This window comes from Malus domestica, chromosome 07 (genome assembly GCF_042453785.1).
Source record: "Malus domestica chromosome 07, GDT2T_hap1".
NCBI classification, from domain to species: Eukaryota; Viridiplantae; Streptophyta; class Magnoliopsida; order Rosales; family Rosaceae; genus Malus; species Malus domestica.
In genome coordinates this window covers 18,943,907-18,960,520 of record NC_091667.1, presented here as the reverse complement: position 1 = coordinate 18,960,520, position 16,614 = coordinate 18,943,907, and the positions used below count along the sequence as shown (strand labels likewise).

The following is a 16,614-nucleotide window of genomic DNA, read 5'->3' as shown; positions in this document are numbered from 1 at the left end:
TCCTCTACACACCCCCCACTCCTCTACACACCCCTCACTCCTTAAATCCACATCCATTCCTCCCACCTCACGAACCAGGCAATGGTGGCGTAGACGGGATCTGGGTTTTTTATTTATTTTTTCTGGATTGCAGGTAGGGGGTCGGGGGGGGGGGGGGAAGAAGATGAAGATGGGGGAGAAGAGAGGGGAGGAGGAAGGGGAAAAACGAACTGAAGGTTTTTTTTTTTTTTTCTAGGTTGCAGGGGGAAAAAGATGAAGATGGAGGAGAAGACAGGAGGAGGAGGAGGAGGAGGAGGAGGAGGGGTGGGGAAGACAAACTGAAGGGCTTTTTTATCTTTTATTTTATTTATTTAATTTTTTTTTTTTATTTCTGGGTTGCAGGGGGAAGAAGATGGGGGAGAAGAGAGGAGAAGGAGGGATAAGGTTTCTGGGTTTAGGGGTTGCAGGGAGAAGAGAGGAGGAAGAGGGGGATAAGGTTTTAGCTTTTGATTTTGATTTTTTGATTTTAGAAGATTTAGATTTTTAAAATTAAAAAATTAATATTTTTGTCACTTGGTACACATTTGACAGCCACATGGCACAAATGTGGCAGCCACGTTAGTGCTTAACGGATTAATAGATGGAAAATGTAACGGAAATATTATTTTGAAATAAAATAGTACGTGATGTATGAAATTGGAATGTTTTAAAGATGTTGTATGGGGTTGTAATAGATTTTAAACCTGATGGGCTACTATGTAATTTACCTTATATATTTATATATAAAACTATATACATTCTATGACGATGATGATGAACATAGAAGGCCCGGCTCACGATTAATTTGTTGGATTATCATATACTTAATGCCTTATCTGTTTAATATTTGGGCCACTCACAGGGGAAGCCAACATAACCACGATGTCACAAATTGGCCTTTATCAATCACCATTCAACTAATTAATTTTCAATAATCCACCTAACTGGCTAATCGAACTACCAACCATTACAACCTCATATACAATATGCTCAATCAAACTTAGGTTCGTCAATAGATTATGATCGAATTTTTGATGAAATAAATTTTTTGGTGTAGGGCTCACAAAATCAAACCAAGGAGGCTCAACAAGATGGATATTGGCAGCAATCTGAGGAGTTTTATTTAACACCTATGCAACCACCACAGCTTCCCCTACAACAATTCCAATCAAATTCAAGTATGTCCACGGATAGTGATCAAATTTTTCAATTACTAACCTTTTTAGTGCAGGGGCAGCAAAATCAAAATGAAACAATGCTCAATCAAGCTAAAGAGATGAGCGAATTGAAAAATCAACTTAGAGAGATTATGGAGTTCACGACACAAATTCAAGAGCAAAGTGAACTCTCCAACTCAACTATGGAAAATTTGAAGGAAGATTTTGAAATCCATGATGATATCACTTTGGGAAGTGCTATGGAGGTTGGAGGTGAACCCAAGACATCCGAACCAAGCCAAAACATGGATGAACAGCTGCTGCTTGAAAAAGAGGAGAATAACAAGGCCACGGCAAGGGAAGAACCACCCTTGCCGTAGCCCCATATGCCCTCTATGCCGTCCACTACAACCAAGGTAAGCCTAAATTCAATTTGTCCCGACCCCGTTTCACCAAATGTCCTTATTCCTTGCAGGATCATGCAATCCAAGGAAGAAGAGGGTGAGAAAGGTATCTTCGAAACCTTTCCAAAGAATAAAGAGCAAGAAGTGGATAGGGAATGTTTAGAATTCATCAAAGAAGATACACTTGAGACGAAAATTCCCAAAGAAGTTGGATTTTATGACACAGGAAAAGTCATAACTCTCAAAACACCAAATCTGGCCAAGTCCCATATCCCTAATGTGGTGTTCGTAATTGAGTTTGTGTTGGAACAAGCAAGTAAGCCAACTTCTCCAACTTCGATTTTATTATATACTAACTTGCTGATTTTGATGATTCAGACACCTACACTAGAATTTAAACCATTGCCGGATCACGTCAAGTATCACCTTCCATTCAAGGATCAATTCTATGCTATGGGCCCTATCTAAGTTTAGAAGGAAGTTTCGTCTGGCTGGAAGACGTTAAAGCAAGCGCTTCTTAGGAGGCAACCCATGTATTCAAATAAGGAAGATTTTTGAATTGCTCCACGATTGGTTTTGCGTTCCTGAAAACCTTCCCTTTTCTGCAGTTTTATTTTGCCATGATTGTCATTTTTATTTGTTGCTTGTTTAATTGTTTTTGGTGTGGGTTTATTTTTGAAACATTGACATATATGCAAGGTATTTTACATTAAAATTTGTTGAAAATGAACAGGAGGCAGAAAAATACAAGAGGGAGCCTTCACAAAGGCTGCTTAAGAGAAGTCTCAGTAGTCGGCGGAGCCACAAAAGGAGGAGGTATGAACGGTTGATCATTTGGAGCTTCACTACGCAGTACAGTCCTAGAAGACGAAGGCAAATGTTGTTGGAACAAACCCACAAACCTCTGATGATCAAGTAAAATCTGACCATCAAATTCCTACATCTGGTCAATCTTCCTCTTCATGTTTGTAGCATAGTTATGTGCAAGCTTGTGCAACTGTTTATTCTCATGCTTGAGCCCTCTAATCTCCTGTTTAAGACTCATCACTTCAGCCGCCAATGATTCAACTTGACGGGTTCGAGCAAATAGACGTTGGGCCATATTAGACACAGAACCCGCACACTGCACACTGAGAGCTAGAGAATCCTTAACAGCCAACTCATCAGACCGTTTGGAAAGTAGTCTGTTATCTTTGGGAGTGACAAGGTTCCGGGTTACCACCGCAGCGGTCATGTCATTCTTCATCACCGAATCCCCAACGGTAAGAGAACCAGTAGGGGATATGAAGGATGGGTGCCATATGTTATCTGAAGAAGGCATGGATGCCTCTTCACCAAGGTTCAAGTCAAAACGACGGTCGGAGGGGCCAGACATTTTCAAAGGTGTTGAAGAAAGAAGAGGTTGGACAAATCGAGATCTTAGAAGTGCAATGAAGGGAGTTTCTACGAGCAGAAATTCAAATGTGCTTAGAAACAAACTGCTTATCCTCTATAAAAATCAGTACTCGACGGGATTTTAGAAATTGAAGAGGCCAATTCAAAAATCAAAGAGGCGCTAGCTTTCTTAAAAGCTGGGATTACTCAGAAACCACGGGCCATCCTTTATTCCAGATTTGTCCGCACTTGTCATATGCAACCTCTGCACTCGACGGGGCTTAGAAATCGAAGGGGCAAGCTCAGAAATCGAAGAGGCATTTGCTTTTCCAGACGTATCAGCATCTGTCACATGCACACTCAGCTTGCGAAAATCATGGGCAATTTGTCGAAGCGCCGATTTCAGATATCGAAGAGGCATTTGCTTTTCCAGACGTGTCAGCATCTGCCACATGCACACTCAGCCTTGCGGAAATTACGGGCAATCTGTCGAAGATTTCTGGTGACGTAGAAAGCACGTGAAGATTACTATTCAATCATCCAACGGTTGCCGACAAGAGTGAAAGAATAGTACCGGTTATTAATTCATATAAATGTCGACCTTCACCCTCCATTGCAAGGCAGACATACATAACCCTTCTTCATCTCCGAGAATGCCTTCCCAACAAAGCCTCTTGAGTCACTAAGTGTTCCTTATTCCCTGGGATACCTCTGCAAACAACCCATCAAAAGCAAAAGTATTTCATATCATAAAGGTTGAAAGCAAAAGTATCTCATATCATGCTTTCTCCATGTCCTTCTCTTTGTCGTTGTTTTTCACCTGCGGGACAAGAAGAAAGAGAGCAATCAGCCAGCACTTGGTATCAATCTTTTAATCTGGAACCGACTGCCTGGAACCCCTTCCTGATTGCTTACCTAGCCTTGCTCTTGAGTACTCATTTTCAACATCTTATGTTTCCTCTTCGTCTACCACATCTGCCTGGGGAACAGATAAGGGAAGTGAAAATGATACCTCGAAGCATGTGGAGACAATGTGCTAATTCATCATCAACTAGGGATAAGGAGAAAGAAAGCAAGAGGTGGGCACTTGGAAAGATTGAAGAAAGAAACAGATCATCACCTCTACCTCGTGCTTGCCTGCCGTGCAGAAGAAACAAGTAGAGAAGAATGCAGACTGCACAATCAAATCAACCAGTAGAAGAAGTCTGATTTGAAACCAAGGAACTCTCGCTCAGAATTCCGAACTAGTTCGAGATCAAAGCTGTGGAAAGACAACAAGATCATCTATCTCCAAAACCAGATTTGCGTTCTTAAACTCTACTTTGTCTGGTTTTTACTTTGCCATACTTGTCATATTTATTCGTTGTTTGTTTGATTGTTTGCTTGTGTTTGTGTGAGTTTATGCTTGAAACATTGAGGACAATGTTCGATTTAAGTGTAGGGGGGGTAACCAAGTTGTTTTGCATGAAATTCGTGGAAGTTTATCACCCATTACTTCTAGTGTTGTTCCTTGCTGTTTTAAAGTGTTTTTATGCTGTTTTGGAGTGTTTTAGTGTGTTTTGACATAAAAATCCAAAAATCTCATAAAAATTTGAAAAATTGTTTTGAAAAACCCAAAAAGAGTTGTTTTTGTGTGTTTGTTTGTGTCTTAAGGTACCTTCCAACACAATGATAAGGATTTGGTTTTTAATTACATGACTGTTAAAGAGAGTTATAAACATGGATGAAAATTTGATTTACTCTTTGGTGTATGCTTGGTTGTGGTTATAATTTATGAATTCACATGCAATCATAAAGGAAAAATCAGTTTTTGTAACATGCTTGAAAGAAAGAACTCAAATGAACGCTACAATCTTGTGAGACTTGAGCCTAAACGTTTATTTGGAAAGTTCATTGTTTTCTAAAGTCGTTGCATGATCTCATTATTCTTTGCTTGGTTGCTACTTAGAAGGCGTTTCATCATTTAGTTCCAAACGCTAGAACTCATGCCTATTTCATTCAAAACATGCTATTGATTTGCATAACACATATTCAAGATGAAGTTGTGTAGTGATCACCAAAACCAAATTGCCGTGCCCCTATTTCATTATGTGTTTAAGTTTAACCCCGTTGAGCCTTGTTAAACCTATGTTCTTTGTTAATCCACACTATCCTTACCTAGCCTAGTGTTAGGACTATCCGTACCCTTGTTCTTGAAGCATAGTAAAGCATGACTTAAAATGAACTCCTTTTTTATCAATGTATTGCAGAAAGCAAGTGTGGGGCAAGTGATTCTTGTGTGTGTGTGTGTACCAGAGTCCTTAATAAGGCATGGGTAGATAAAAGAAAAAAAAAGTATGAAAAAAGAGCTCTAAAGTGTTGTTTGTTAAAAAAGGGTCCAAAACATTGAATTCGGCCCTAAGTGTTGCATGAATCTTCCCTTTGTATGTAAAAGTTGATTCTGCATTCTAAAGTGATTTCCAAGTGTCTATTTCATTGCTTTGCTTGCTATCGCTTTAAGAACGTTTGTTATCCCTATCCTTTCTTTGTTAGCCATTACCCCTAAGCCCTATTACAACCCTTGACTTCAATCTTGAGTGTTGTGTGTTTCAATTTGTGGAGTTCGAAATTGGTATGAGCATATGGTGTCACTGGTTCTCGCATCTAAGTAGTAGCATTCCATTCATGAGATCATATCTAAACATGCTTCATAACTCCAGAAAATTGCTTTCTTTGTTATAACATATGTGAGTCCTAATCTTTCGTGTTTACATCAATCTTCTCACATATACTAGTGTAGGGTGTGTAGTCAGAAAATGTGTGTGAAAATAGAGAGTATCTTATAAGGAATTGAGCAAACTCTCTAAGGCATGTTAGTACATTCAAAACATCGTTTTAATTGGTTAATTGTGAACTAGTAAGTGGTGACTATGATTAAGTATGTGCTCAAGTGTAAGGATGACCAAAATCTATGGGAATGATGATTTTTAACACGTCATGTTTCATTAAAAATCCCTGAGGCAAATGTTGGAAGGTTAGGTTGTGTTTTGTTTGTTTTGTTTTGTTTTGTTTTGTTTCTTTTGTTTTGCTCGAGGACTAGCAAAAGCTAAGTGTGGGGGAATTTGATAGGAGCATATTTATGCAACTTAGTTAGCTTGTTTCTTGGCATTTACTTAGTTTAATTCTAGTTATTTTAGTACTTTAAGCTATTTTCGTGTGTTTGTAGGTTCAAATAACAAAGTTAGCAACAAAGTGCTATTTGGAGCATTTTGGAGCATTTTTAGGCCAAGATTGGATAGTGCAAGCATGGAGACATGAGGATGGACGTTTTTGAAGATTTGAAGGCTAGAAATCAGCATGTATGTGTGCAAGTGTGTTGACCTACAACTACGAACATCCATCCACTACACCCATTACATCCACTCATTACCAAACATTCATCCACTACACCCATTACATCCACTCATTACCAAACACTCACCCACTACACACATTACATCCACTCATTACCACAACACTCACCCACTACACCTATTACATCCACTCATTACCAAACATTCACCCACTACACCCATTACATCCACTCATTACCCAACATTCACCCACTACACCCATTACATCCACTCATTACCACAATATACACCACTACCACCTTAATTAGATGGTGGTCCTCTCCCTAGCCTATAAATACATCCACCCTTCACCATAACAAGGGAGAAAAAAGACATCGATCCAAAACACACACACATCATCTACACAATTCTCCACTCTTTGCCGCATTCAATACAACATTCATCCAAACACATCCATTCCTCCATACAAACAAACCTTCAAACACTCACCAACACCTTGTGCCGTAGCAAAGGAAGGGAAGGAAAATGCTTGGACGTGCTTGTTGTCCAACTTGGATCATTAGAGCGTTTAGGTGTTTTCTTTCTTTTGTTTCCAATGTTTAAATTCATTTTCTTTTGTTTTGTTGTGAATATGAGTGGCTAAACCCCTCTTGGCTAGGGGTGATTTCAAAGCCATGATTATGTGTGCAATATAATTTGATAAAATCCAGTTATGAACTCTTGAATCGTGAATGCAGTTGGCTTAACTATTTGATTGATAACTTATTTGTATTTGTTAACAAAGGGTCGACACTTAATTGGCATGCATAAATCCGTTGCTAGAATATAAGGAAGTTTCACATAATCGTTACAAACTTATATTCACATGTAATAAAGGTCGCTTATAAACGATCGCGTTAAGTTCAATTCCTAGCATGAGTGACATGATGTCATAGTTGCAAGTGCTTTGTCAATGCTTATGATTTTCATTAAACGTAATGATCTTTTATTGTATCTTCATTATGATGTCATGTAGGGAACTTTAGAAGTATGTTTTGGGTTGTCGAATGATGTCATCCAATCCAATAAAACAAGGAAAATTTGAAAGTTAACTAGTGATGTCACGGTTAATTTGGAGCATTGTCGTTCATAATTCAATGAAGTAGTAACTGGAAATCGAGTTATTTGCATACATGTCATGTGTGGAGAAAAAATCTCTAGCTATCCCATCCATCATCTTATTTCTCAAATTTGTTTTACAATCTGTCTAGTTTTTCATACTTGTTTGTTTGTTTCAACTTTGTCCAAAACTTAATCCCCCTTTACTTTAGTGTGTCTAATTAGTTATAATCTGTTTTAATTTGTGTTTTTAAATGTTTTGATTCAAGTAAAAGTCAATTTTCGTCCAAAGTTATTCCTAGTGTCTAGTTTAAGTTTATTTAGTTGTTCTAAGCTGGTTTGAGTATTTTAAGTTTGCTTTGAGTCTTGTGAGTATTGTTAAGTGTTTTTAAGTTTAGTTTTATGTTTTTGAGTCAGTTTAGAGGTTATTAGCAAGCCCTCCTAATCCCCGATCCAGAACGATCCCTACTTATACTTGTACTACAATTGTCAAAAGAGGAGATAATAGAGATATATAGCTCGTTTAGATGTACTTTTAAAATAACTAAAAACGCTTTTAGAAAAAATGTTTTTGGATTCCAAAAGCACTTAAAGTGCTTTATGTAAGAAGTACCAATTATGTGCTTCTTTTACGAAGCACTTCAAGTGCTTTTCCAAGATTTATTTGCATTTTTACTAAGAATTAATTCTAAAAACATGTTCACCCAAAGCATTTTTAGTCATTTTAAAAGCACATTCAAACGAGTTAATACTAGTTCAGCTTTCAAAGTCATACAAGCATGCATGCATTTTGCGCATGCATTTTAAAGATGGAAAGGGATCCTCCGGATCCCTTCCACCTAATCCACATAATCCACAAATTCGGACCCTTGAAATTTGATCCAACGGTTAAAGTTATTATAACATTTAAAGGGGCTCTGTTGGATCAAATTTCAAGGGTCCAGATTGGTGGATTATGTGGATTTGGTGCAAGGGATCCCTTTCCTTTAAAGATAAACGAGTGATATGATGTTAGAGAAATTATTTACTTGAATCATATTTTGCATACCACATAATGTGATATTTGATGGTTTAACTCCTTATTTAAGCATTAAAAAAATATACAACTATCAACCGTCACATTATCTGTCATACAAAATACAATAAAAAACAGAGTCTTTGTAACATTTTTTTCCAAAATAAATTAGTGGTTTATACAGTTGAGAGTCATACGGGGCCAAGCAAATTAAATACTATATCCTGGACTAAAGAAAATTATTATACTCATTCTAATTAAGAGGTTCGTTACCTGAATTAATTACATAGTCCAAGTCATTACACTGATAGAAAATTAATATATCAATCTAGCTAATAGCTACCCTTTGTGACTTGTCAGCTGCATAATCAGCATCTAAAGTAATTATAAGGGGAAAAATTATCATGAGTACGTCCAAAACGAAATTAAAAACATAATCAACCTCACTAATTATTATCCAAAACCCTTACACACTAGAGTATAGGTCCCAATACTCTTTAGCTTGAACGAAAGGCGAGTGAGACATTGGTGAATGTGGAGACATCATGTGTGGTGACAAAACACTAACACCTTCCTGCTCAAATCTTCTTGTTGACGATGAAAAGCTCAGCCTTAGATTGCTCTGCCAACGCTTCTTAGTACTTTTCACTTGTGCTTGTTCTTGAGCTTTCTTTCCTTGCCCTACAAGTGCCCTAATCCTTTTGAGTGCAACTTCCACAGTGTCATCATCCATGTTGGCAAAGCAGACCCTAAACCAACCAGGCTCCACACATTTAAACGAAGAGCCCGGCGAAACGTTGAGCTTCACTTCGTTCACAATCACACGCCACAACACCATTTCTCCATCGAATGTTTGATCTTTCAACAGCCTCCTTAAGTCCATCCAACAGAAGAGGCCTGCATTGCTCTTCAAACAGCTAATTCCCACTTCCTCAAGCCCCTTCGTGAAGACCCCGTGCCTCTTCACAAGCCTTTTTGAGCTTGTCGCAAGGAACTTCTCGACAAAATCTTCATCCGATAGCATTGATGCGAGCATGTGTTGTGTTTGGGATGAGACCAGCCCGAAACTTGACATTTTTCGACCGATGTTCACCACATCATCGTTGTAGGAGTAAACAATGCCGACCCTCAAACCGGGAAACCCCATGTCCTTGGACAAACTGTAGACAATGTGGATTAGGTTGGGATTGCAATCCATGTCTTGTATGACCTCGGTGATGCATGTGTATTTTGGGGAGCTGAAGACTGTGGCTGCATAGATTTCATCACAAACCAAGTGAATGTTGTTTTGGTTTATGAATGCGACCAGGCTTTCAAGTGTGTCTTTGTCAAGGGTTGTGCCCAATGGATTTGATGGGTTTGTTATGATCAAGCCCTTCACATTGATGTTGCTGTTTTTGGCTTTTTCGTAAGCTGCTTCCACTGCTTCTTTGGTTATTTTGAAATTGTTGGAGCTATCACAATCGACTGGGACAATTTGGACTCCAGTTCTCCATCCGAGGTCTCGGTAAAATCTGCAGTTAGAAATATGAATTCTTAATTAATAATTAATTATGAGTAAAATTAGTTAATTAAGCTTCTAAATTAGCTTGGTGACTTGCAATTAGCCCACTGAGCATATTAAGTTTGGTAAGAAATACATGAGAACAGAAATTGAAGCTAATTGGAAAATTTTAACATAACGGTACGAAGATTAAGACTTTATACAACTCATGATGAGAAGAAAACGAAGTTGGAGTTTTGCCTAAACATCCAGCTGTAAACTACGCAGACTATGTAATCTGATTTGAATTATCATCCAATGTGAATGTATGGTTGAGGATTGATGCGTGTGGCTTTGATATTATACTAAATTTCAACAATGGACTCAAAAGTCTTAACTAGTTCTTATGATCTACCTTAATACTATTGCAAGTTTGATAGAATCATATCATACTAATTAAAGTACATGATCGTTAAAATCAAGTGTAGAGAAATGAGTAAGAGTAGACTAGATTCAAAGTTTAAACCTTCTCATATACATATAAAAGAAAAGTATGTGATCGTCGATGATAATCCTTATTATTTGTACTTGATTATGACCCTAAACGCACGGGGGCGTTCCAGATATGGAAATTCCCCTGACCAAAACATAATTTTTTTTAAATATTACAATTCTCTCTTTCTCAGTTGGACCAAATATGTTGATCTTTAATATAAAAACCCAAATATGTGCTTACTTTAAGCAAGGTTCTAAAAAATGTTAGGCGCTAGTGGGATGGTGAGCTGGGGCCTAGCGACTAGGTGGCTAGGCGGCTAGGCGGATTTAACTAAATCCATTATATTTCATGTAAATAAGTATCTGTTTATACTTAATATATATATAATTTCATCATAAACTACAAAATAGAATGACACATATATTATGAAGTATTGAAACATAATGAAAATATAGGGACCAAGTATATAATGTGTGCTCTTTTAAGTATTCAACAAGTCTCTTACAATTTATTGAAAAAAATAAAATGCAAAATGAAAGTTATCTATTTTCTGCCTAAGTGAGTTGCAACTTAGGCAGGTTCATAGGTGGGTCTTGGCGGACTAGGCGGTTGCTTAGGTGATCTAGGCGGGCGCCTCAGCAGGTCTAGGCACCATTTCTTAATTATCAAACACATAGACATTAATTGGGGTGGTGGTCAGCTATCTGATGCCTAGGCGGCGCTAGGTGAAGATTTTTAGAATAGTGACTTTAAGGATTCAAAACCTTGTGGTCAAGCCCATGACTTGGACTCCACAAGTTTCTTTCTAGCAAATTCTTAAACTCACTACTCTATTGTGTGTACATATTAAAACACACGTAGTCAACCAAACGAATGAAATAAAAAAATTAAAATTTTAGCTAAATGGTCTTTAGAATTGGAATAATTCCTCAATTTGGTCTCTGAAATTTAAAATCGATAGAACCAGTCACTGAGTTTGTCCACCATGAATCATTTTGGTCATTTTGTAAAAAATCTATGTTAAATAAATAACATGACAAAAATACCCTCAATTTTTGTTAAAGCATTTTGGTTTATTGTTTATTAAATTAAATGCATTTTTATCATTTTGGTCCTTACTTAACATGAATTTTCTATGGAATGATCAAAATGATTGACAGCGAATGAATTTAGGGACTAGTTCTATTGATTTAAAATCTCAGAGATTAAAGTGTGGAGTTATACCAATCTCAAAGACCATTTTTTCTAAAATGTTTTTAAAAAAAAATTGGTGGCTCTTGGAGGAATTAAGCACTCATCTATTCAGCACGGAATATAATTTGCAAAGTACGTACGGAAAAAAAAAATCTAAAAACAAATTTAACACAATATTTGAAATGAAAGATATGAAGGAAGCATGACATACGCTGGATAGTACGGTGAGGGGATAAGGAAAGCATCGCCGGGGTCAGCCAAACAGAACATGACCAGCTCGTTTGCTCCAGTGGCTCCGCCACTCATCACTACGCGGTCAGGATCAAACGTGACTCTGCCACCTCTTGCTTTCGACATGAACGTAGCAATGGCCTGAAAATTAATTAGGATTATTGCAAATTAATTATAATGCTAATTACTGAATAATTGATTTCCATGGACCATTCCATGCATGCGTATGTGTGTGTATGTATACCTGTCTGAACTCTGGGAAGCCATGGTAATCTTGAAAATTGGCCACGCTTCTGAACTTCTCAACTCCTTCAGCAGTGCATAAAGAGGCTTTGGGATTTTTCCTAATCCATTCTTCAACCAAATCAAGGGAAAGCTGGAAACAAACGAAAGTTAAACCATGCATTTTGTTAGGTTAATTACTTCTTAACTATAATGTAATAACTTATGCATTTTGTGTTCGGCAGTGCAAAATGTGAAGAAAAACAACGGAGCAGTGCAAACCTGATTTTCTGCAAGGCCCATCTGGATTACACCCTCAGGATTTTCAGTTGGGTGAAAAGGGTTTTGATCGTACGCCTTCCATCCGTCGAAGTACGGCGAGTTCTCACCATGTTGTTCATTGGTTGCAATCTTCGATAGCAGTAAGCTATGTTCACTTGCAGATGATGCCATTTTCTTGGTTTCAAAGAACAAATACACAAGCTATATTGCTGGAGGGGGAATGATATATAATATTGTTGCTGGAAGTCTGGAACGACAGTAGTGATTGTTTTTTCAAGCCATAAAGTGTGAGGCAAAGGGTAAGGCAGTTGTGGAATTTATAGGCAGTGGAAGATTGATTGGCAAGCAGCACAGGAACCAAAATTTGAGGGAAAAGTCCGTTTTGATATTCCTACATCACGTGTTTTTATATAAATGGTGGGTTATGTGTGTTAAAAGATTAATAACTTAAAAATTAAAATTTTTTACTACTTGCATAAAAACACGTAGTGTACCATGTGTGTTCCCGTCACAAATAAAAATTTTTTGAAGAATGGAAGTACAAATTTAATTATGGTAGCGTTGGTCAATGAGTCGTAAAGCTTGCATGTTGTCTATGATACCGAACCATCAAGCATGTAATACCCTGCACAACCACGTGTACACCAGTAGTGTACCTCTTGGTGATCCTTATATAATACATCACTTTTTCACAAAACACTTACGATTGACGGTGCGACAGTTACATTATTTTTATAATTGATATACCATATGATAATGTCGTCATACACAATATAAGACACAGACACAATATCATTTATTCAAATTAATCTCAACTTCATTTGTTTATAATGAATAAGATACCGATATATATAGCATACAGACGCATTATTTGTGGTTTTTCACTCATATAGAAAGTTGTTTTTCACTTTCTTGTTAATTAGGTATTTTCTATTGTGTTAATTTTTTTTGTTCGCTGCATGCGTGGTGTTTATGTTTCTAGGAACGAAGCTTCCCTGAAACACCATGAGAGAAAGAATGAAGATTTTGGCGCTGACTGAAAGCGTATAGTTAGAACTTGTGATTTGATCGTAAATGCACAAGACTCACACATTGTGTGGACTTTTCCTCCACGTTAATTTGATCAATTGCATTACTTTGCCATCTTTACTAAAATTCCAAGTCCCTCGTGTGCTGGAATGACAATGCAATTACATAGTTCCTAAATGGTTGGAAATCGACTTATTCCATGATCCATGCCACAGATAGCTGATGAACATCTCAAATGAATGTACTTTCCGGCCCCCCAACCTTTTGGTTTAGTTCACGCGGTGGTCTCTGAAGGCCAAGCAAAATTAAAGGTGGTCTGTGGGCTGTGGGTGGGTGGAGAGGGTTGCTTCTTGTTACTCTATAGGTTAATACAAATCTCAAATTTCAGATTTGAAAGATAAAACATGTACACCCAAAAGTAGTATAGCACCAACTGAAGGCGATGATTGTGTATTTGACTTTAGGGCATATTTGTCATTGAATTTAAGCATCCCTTTCATATTTGCTAATACGGGTGCACAGCTAGGTACTTGAGATACTACCAACTCTCATTCCTATACGTACGTATTGGTTTGCTCTATCATACTAGTATAATGTCACACAACTTACATATATACTTTCAAATCATCTACTCAAAATATTTCTGTATCGCACCTTTAAACATTATAGTACATTATATTTCAAGACTGTCAAAATGTACATTCAATTTTTCAATTATTCAATATGACTTCATGTAATCAATGATGAAATAAGAACCAATAATTAATGAATGGTTCTATTATAATGGTACTGAGACTTTGTGATAAAATCTATACACTTGTCGTGCTGTGCAAGCCCACACTTCTTTATCCATTTTGTACTTCCATTAGAACAAAGGGATTCTTCAAGAGCTAGCTAATTAAATTTGAGAAGAGAGAAGATGACTTCCAGTAGCTCTCTAATGGCGATTGTTTTAATATATTACTTTAGACCAATATATCTAAATTTTATTGGTTTGTAGTCATTATAATTTTCTAAAGTACGAAATATGATTGGTTTAATTTTTTTTAACAAGATGCTAAAATTACTTTTTGACCTCTTTATGAGTGTTCATACATTTAAGAGACGTCGGTATCTACTTACCAAGATACTTGAATAATATTTTTCACCGGAACCAAGTTCGCACAGCAGTCATATTTGGCTGACCAGCAGTTAACTATTATGTGCAAGTTGCTCCTCCTAAGCATTTAAGCATGTTTTAGCGAGGCATGCGTGCACCTAACAAATTCCTCAGTATGGTGGTATGTGAAACATAATTGTTATTTTTTAAGCAGTTCTAATTGCAGGTCAAAAATTCAAACCATGAGGGTTCAAAGTTTTAGTGAGAAAGCGTACTTACCCTGGTTATATATAAAAAATTGATTTCTGCGCATTCATTTTTCTTCTGTACTTTTTTTTTTTCGAATTCAACAACCTAGAAAAAATGGAATGTAAAAGTCATTTGCCTTACACACACACACAAATATATATATATATATATATATATATATATATATATATATATATAAACCTGTCACATAAAGAAAAATCAATCACTTAGTATTACGGTCTAATAGTATTTCTCTTTATTTGTAAGTGAGAGGTCTTAGGTTGATTATTATCAAAGACGAACTCAAACCAAATTATAATGGCTAGCCCATTGTGAGGCTTAGCCCACTCTTTTATCCCTTAGTGTAGATAATATCTTATGTATTGAAAAAAATAAAGAAAAATCAAATTTTGCTTCGGTATAATCATATTCCTAATTAGTTAGATTTTCTATATTTTATTTTAAATTGTTTTTACTATAATGAGGGGAAGTGGGGAGAGTTCAAGGGGATATGGGAGTTTCGAACCTAGAACGCAACACGTTATCTACTAGGATATTGGATCACATGCAAAAAAAAAAAAAAAAATTGTATGATTTATAGAACTCTCAACTTTTCCCTGTAGTTAGAAAAGAGCTGTCTTGCGAAGCATTTTTTACACACTAAACTAAAATAAAAAGGTAATGCTAGGGAGACAAAAAATTTAAACTAAATTTACAAACCAAATAATTTATTACCAATAAAAAATAAGCATGTTAATTAACGCTTAAATAATAATTCAATAATCACCAATCACATCATTTAGTATGTAAATTTGGTTTTGGTCCCCTTAGCATTATTCAAAATAAAATAAAACAAAAAGACTGAGGCGGCAATGCAACAGAGTGAGCATATACTAAGTGCCCCAATATAGAATTTGGGTAGATAGTCACAAGTGGGTCAAGATTTGGATTCCAATTTCATCATGGTCTCCTTTTCTTGTGTAAACCGCGTTTTTTTTTCTTTTTTAGATATATTTCAGAGTTGAATTACGTTGTACGGAAATATGGCTCAGCATGCACACCATGCAGCACTACAAAAAATCCGAACAATATGCTCACTCCGTAGATAAAATTATCAATCAGCTTAGATATCGTGTGATAATATAACTGGTTGAAATTTTATATTTAAAATATCCAATCACTTATGACAATTAGTATACCGAATTATTCTCAATACATTGAAAAATCTTTTCAATTCGTGGCTATTACGAGCAGCAGTCATGGATTTGGCCAATCGCCAAGGAGAGGCAACGCACCACTGCCGTGTTATTTATCCCTGATTTGATCATGTTGAAACACGTGATTTTTATTATTCAACATTATATTAATTCAGAACATGTTGGTTAACTTTATTTGGTAATGTCACACCCAAAAAATTCTAAATTCTTCTAATAAACTGTGTGGCAAGGTGACATTTGTTGAAATCAAGAATTTTCACAAGAGGAGACAGACTATGATATTTTCCGTCTATTATACATGGATGATTGACTGACTCTGTTCTGTGAACATGTGGGGTGAAGTGGACCAATTTTCTTTAGGATGCAGCTAATTTCACTGATTAGGGTGGACTTCATATAAAATTACCACTAAATTATTGTTAGTCCAAAAGTTAGAACTAGGTTGAAAAATTACTCAAGAAATTGAAGAATTAAGATTGAGGAATAACCCCAGAATTGAGAAAGGAGAAGAATAAGAGACCGAGATCACAGAAACTGAGAAGCAGTAGAAGAAACCAAGATTGGAAAAATTCACCAAGCGATTAGCTTTATTAGCGAAGATACCATGTAAACCATATAGAAAAAATAGAGAGGAAGAAGAAGAGTCGAACAAGTTCGAGAGAATTCTAGAGAGTGAAGAAAGAAGCAAAAGAAACTATAATTGATTAATGATGA

The 16,614-nt window shown here is 36.5% G+C and overlaps 1 protein-coding gene across 1 annotated transcript; it reads right to left on the bottom strand.

Moving 5' to 3' along the window:
- Nucleotides 1–8,668: 8,668 nt before the first annotated feature.
- Nucleotides 8,669–12,568, bottom strand: LOC103428489 (1-aminocyclopropane-1-carboxylate synthase 1-like). The gene is made up of 4 exons (XM_008366591.4): nt 12,307–12,568; nt 12,047–12,178; nt 11,783–11,943; nt 8,669–9,912 (listed from the first exon to the last, which is right to left on the bottom strand). The coding sequence occupies exons 1-4, from the start codon at nt 12,475–12,477 to the stop codon at nt 8,865–8,867; spliced, it is 1,512 nt and encodes a 503-aa protein (XP_008364813.1). The 5' UTR covers nt 12,478–12,568; the 3' UTR covers nt 8,669–8,864.
- Between the last annotated feature and the right edge of the window lie 4,046 nt (nt 12,569–16,614).

Excerpts from the sequence above, each read along its gene's own strand:
- LOC103428489 (XM_008366591.4), bottom strand. The coding sequence starts at position 12,477 with ATGGCATCATCTGCAAGTGAACATAGCTTACTGCTATCGAAGATTGCA. Across the intron at positions 11,944-12,046 it reads GCTTCCCAGAGTTCAGACAG|GCCATTGCTACGTTCATGTC; the intron begins GTATACATACAC and ends ATTAATTTTCAG. Across the intron at positions 9,913-11,782 it reads CCCTCACCGTACTATCCAGC|ATTTTACCGAGACCTCGGAT; the intron begins GTATGTCATGCT and ends TTCTAACTGCAG.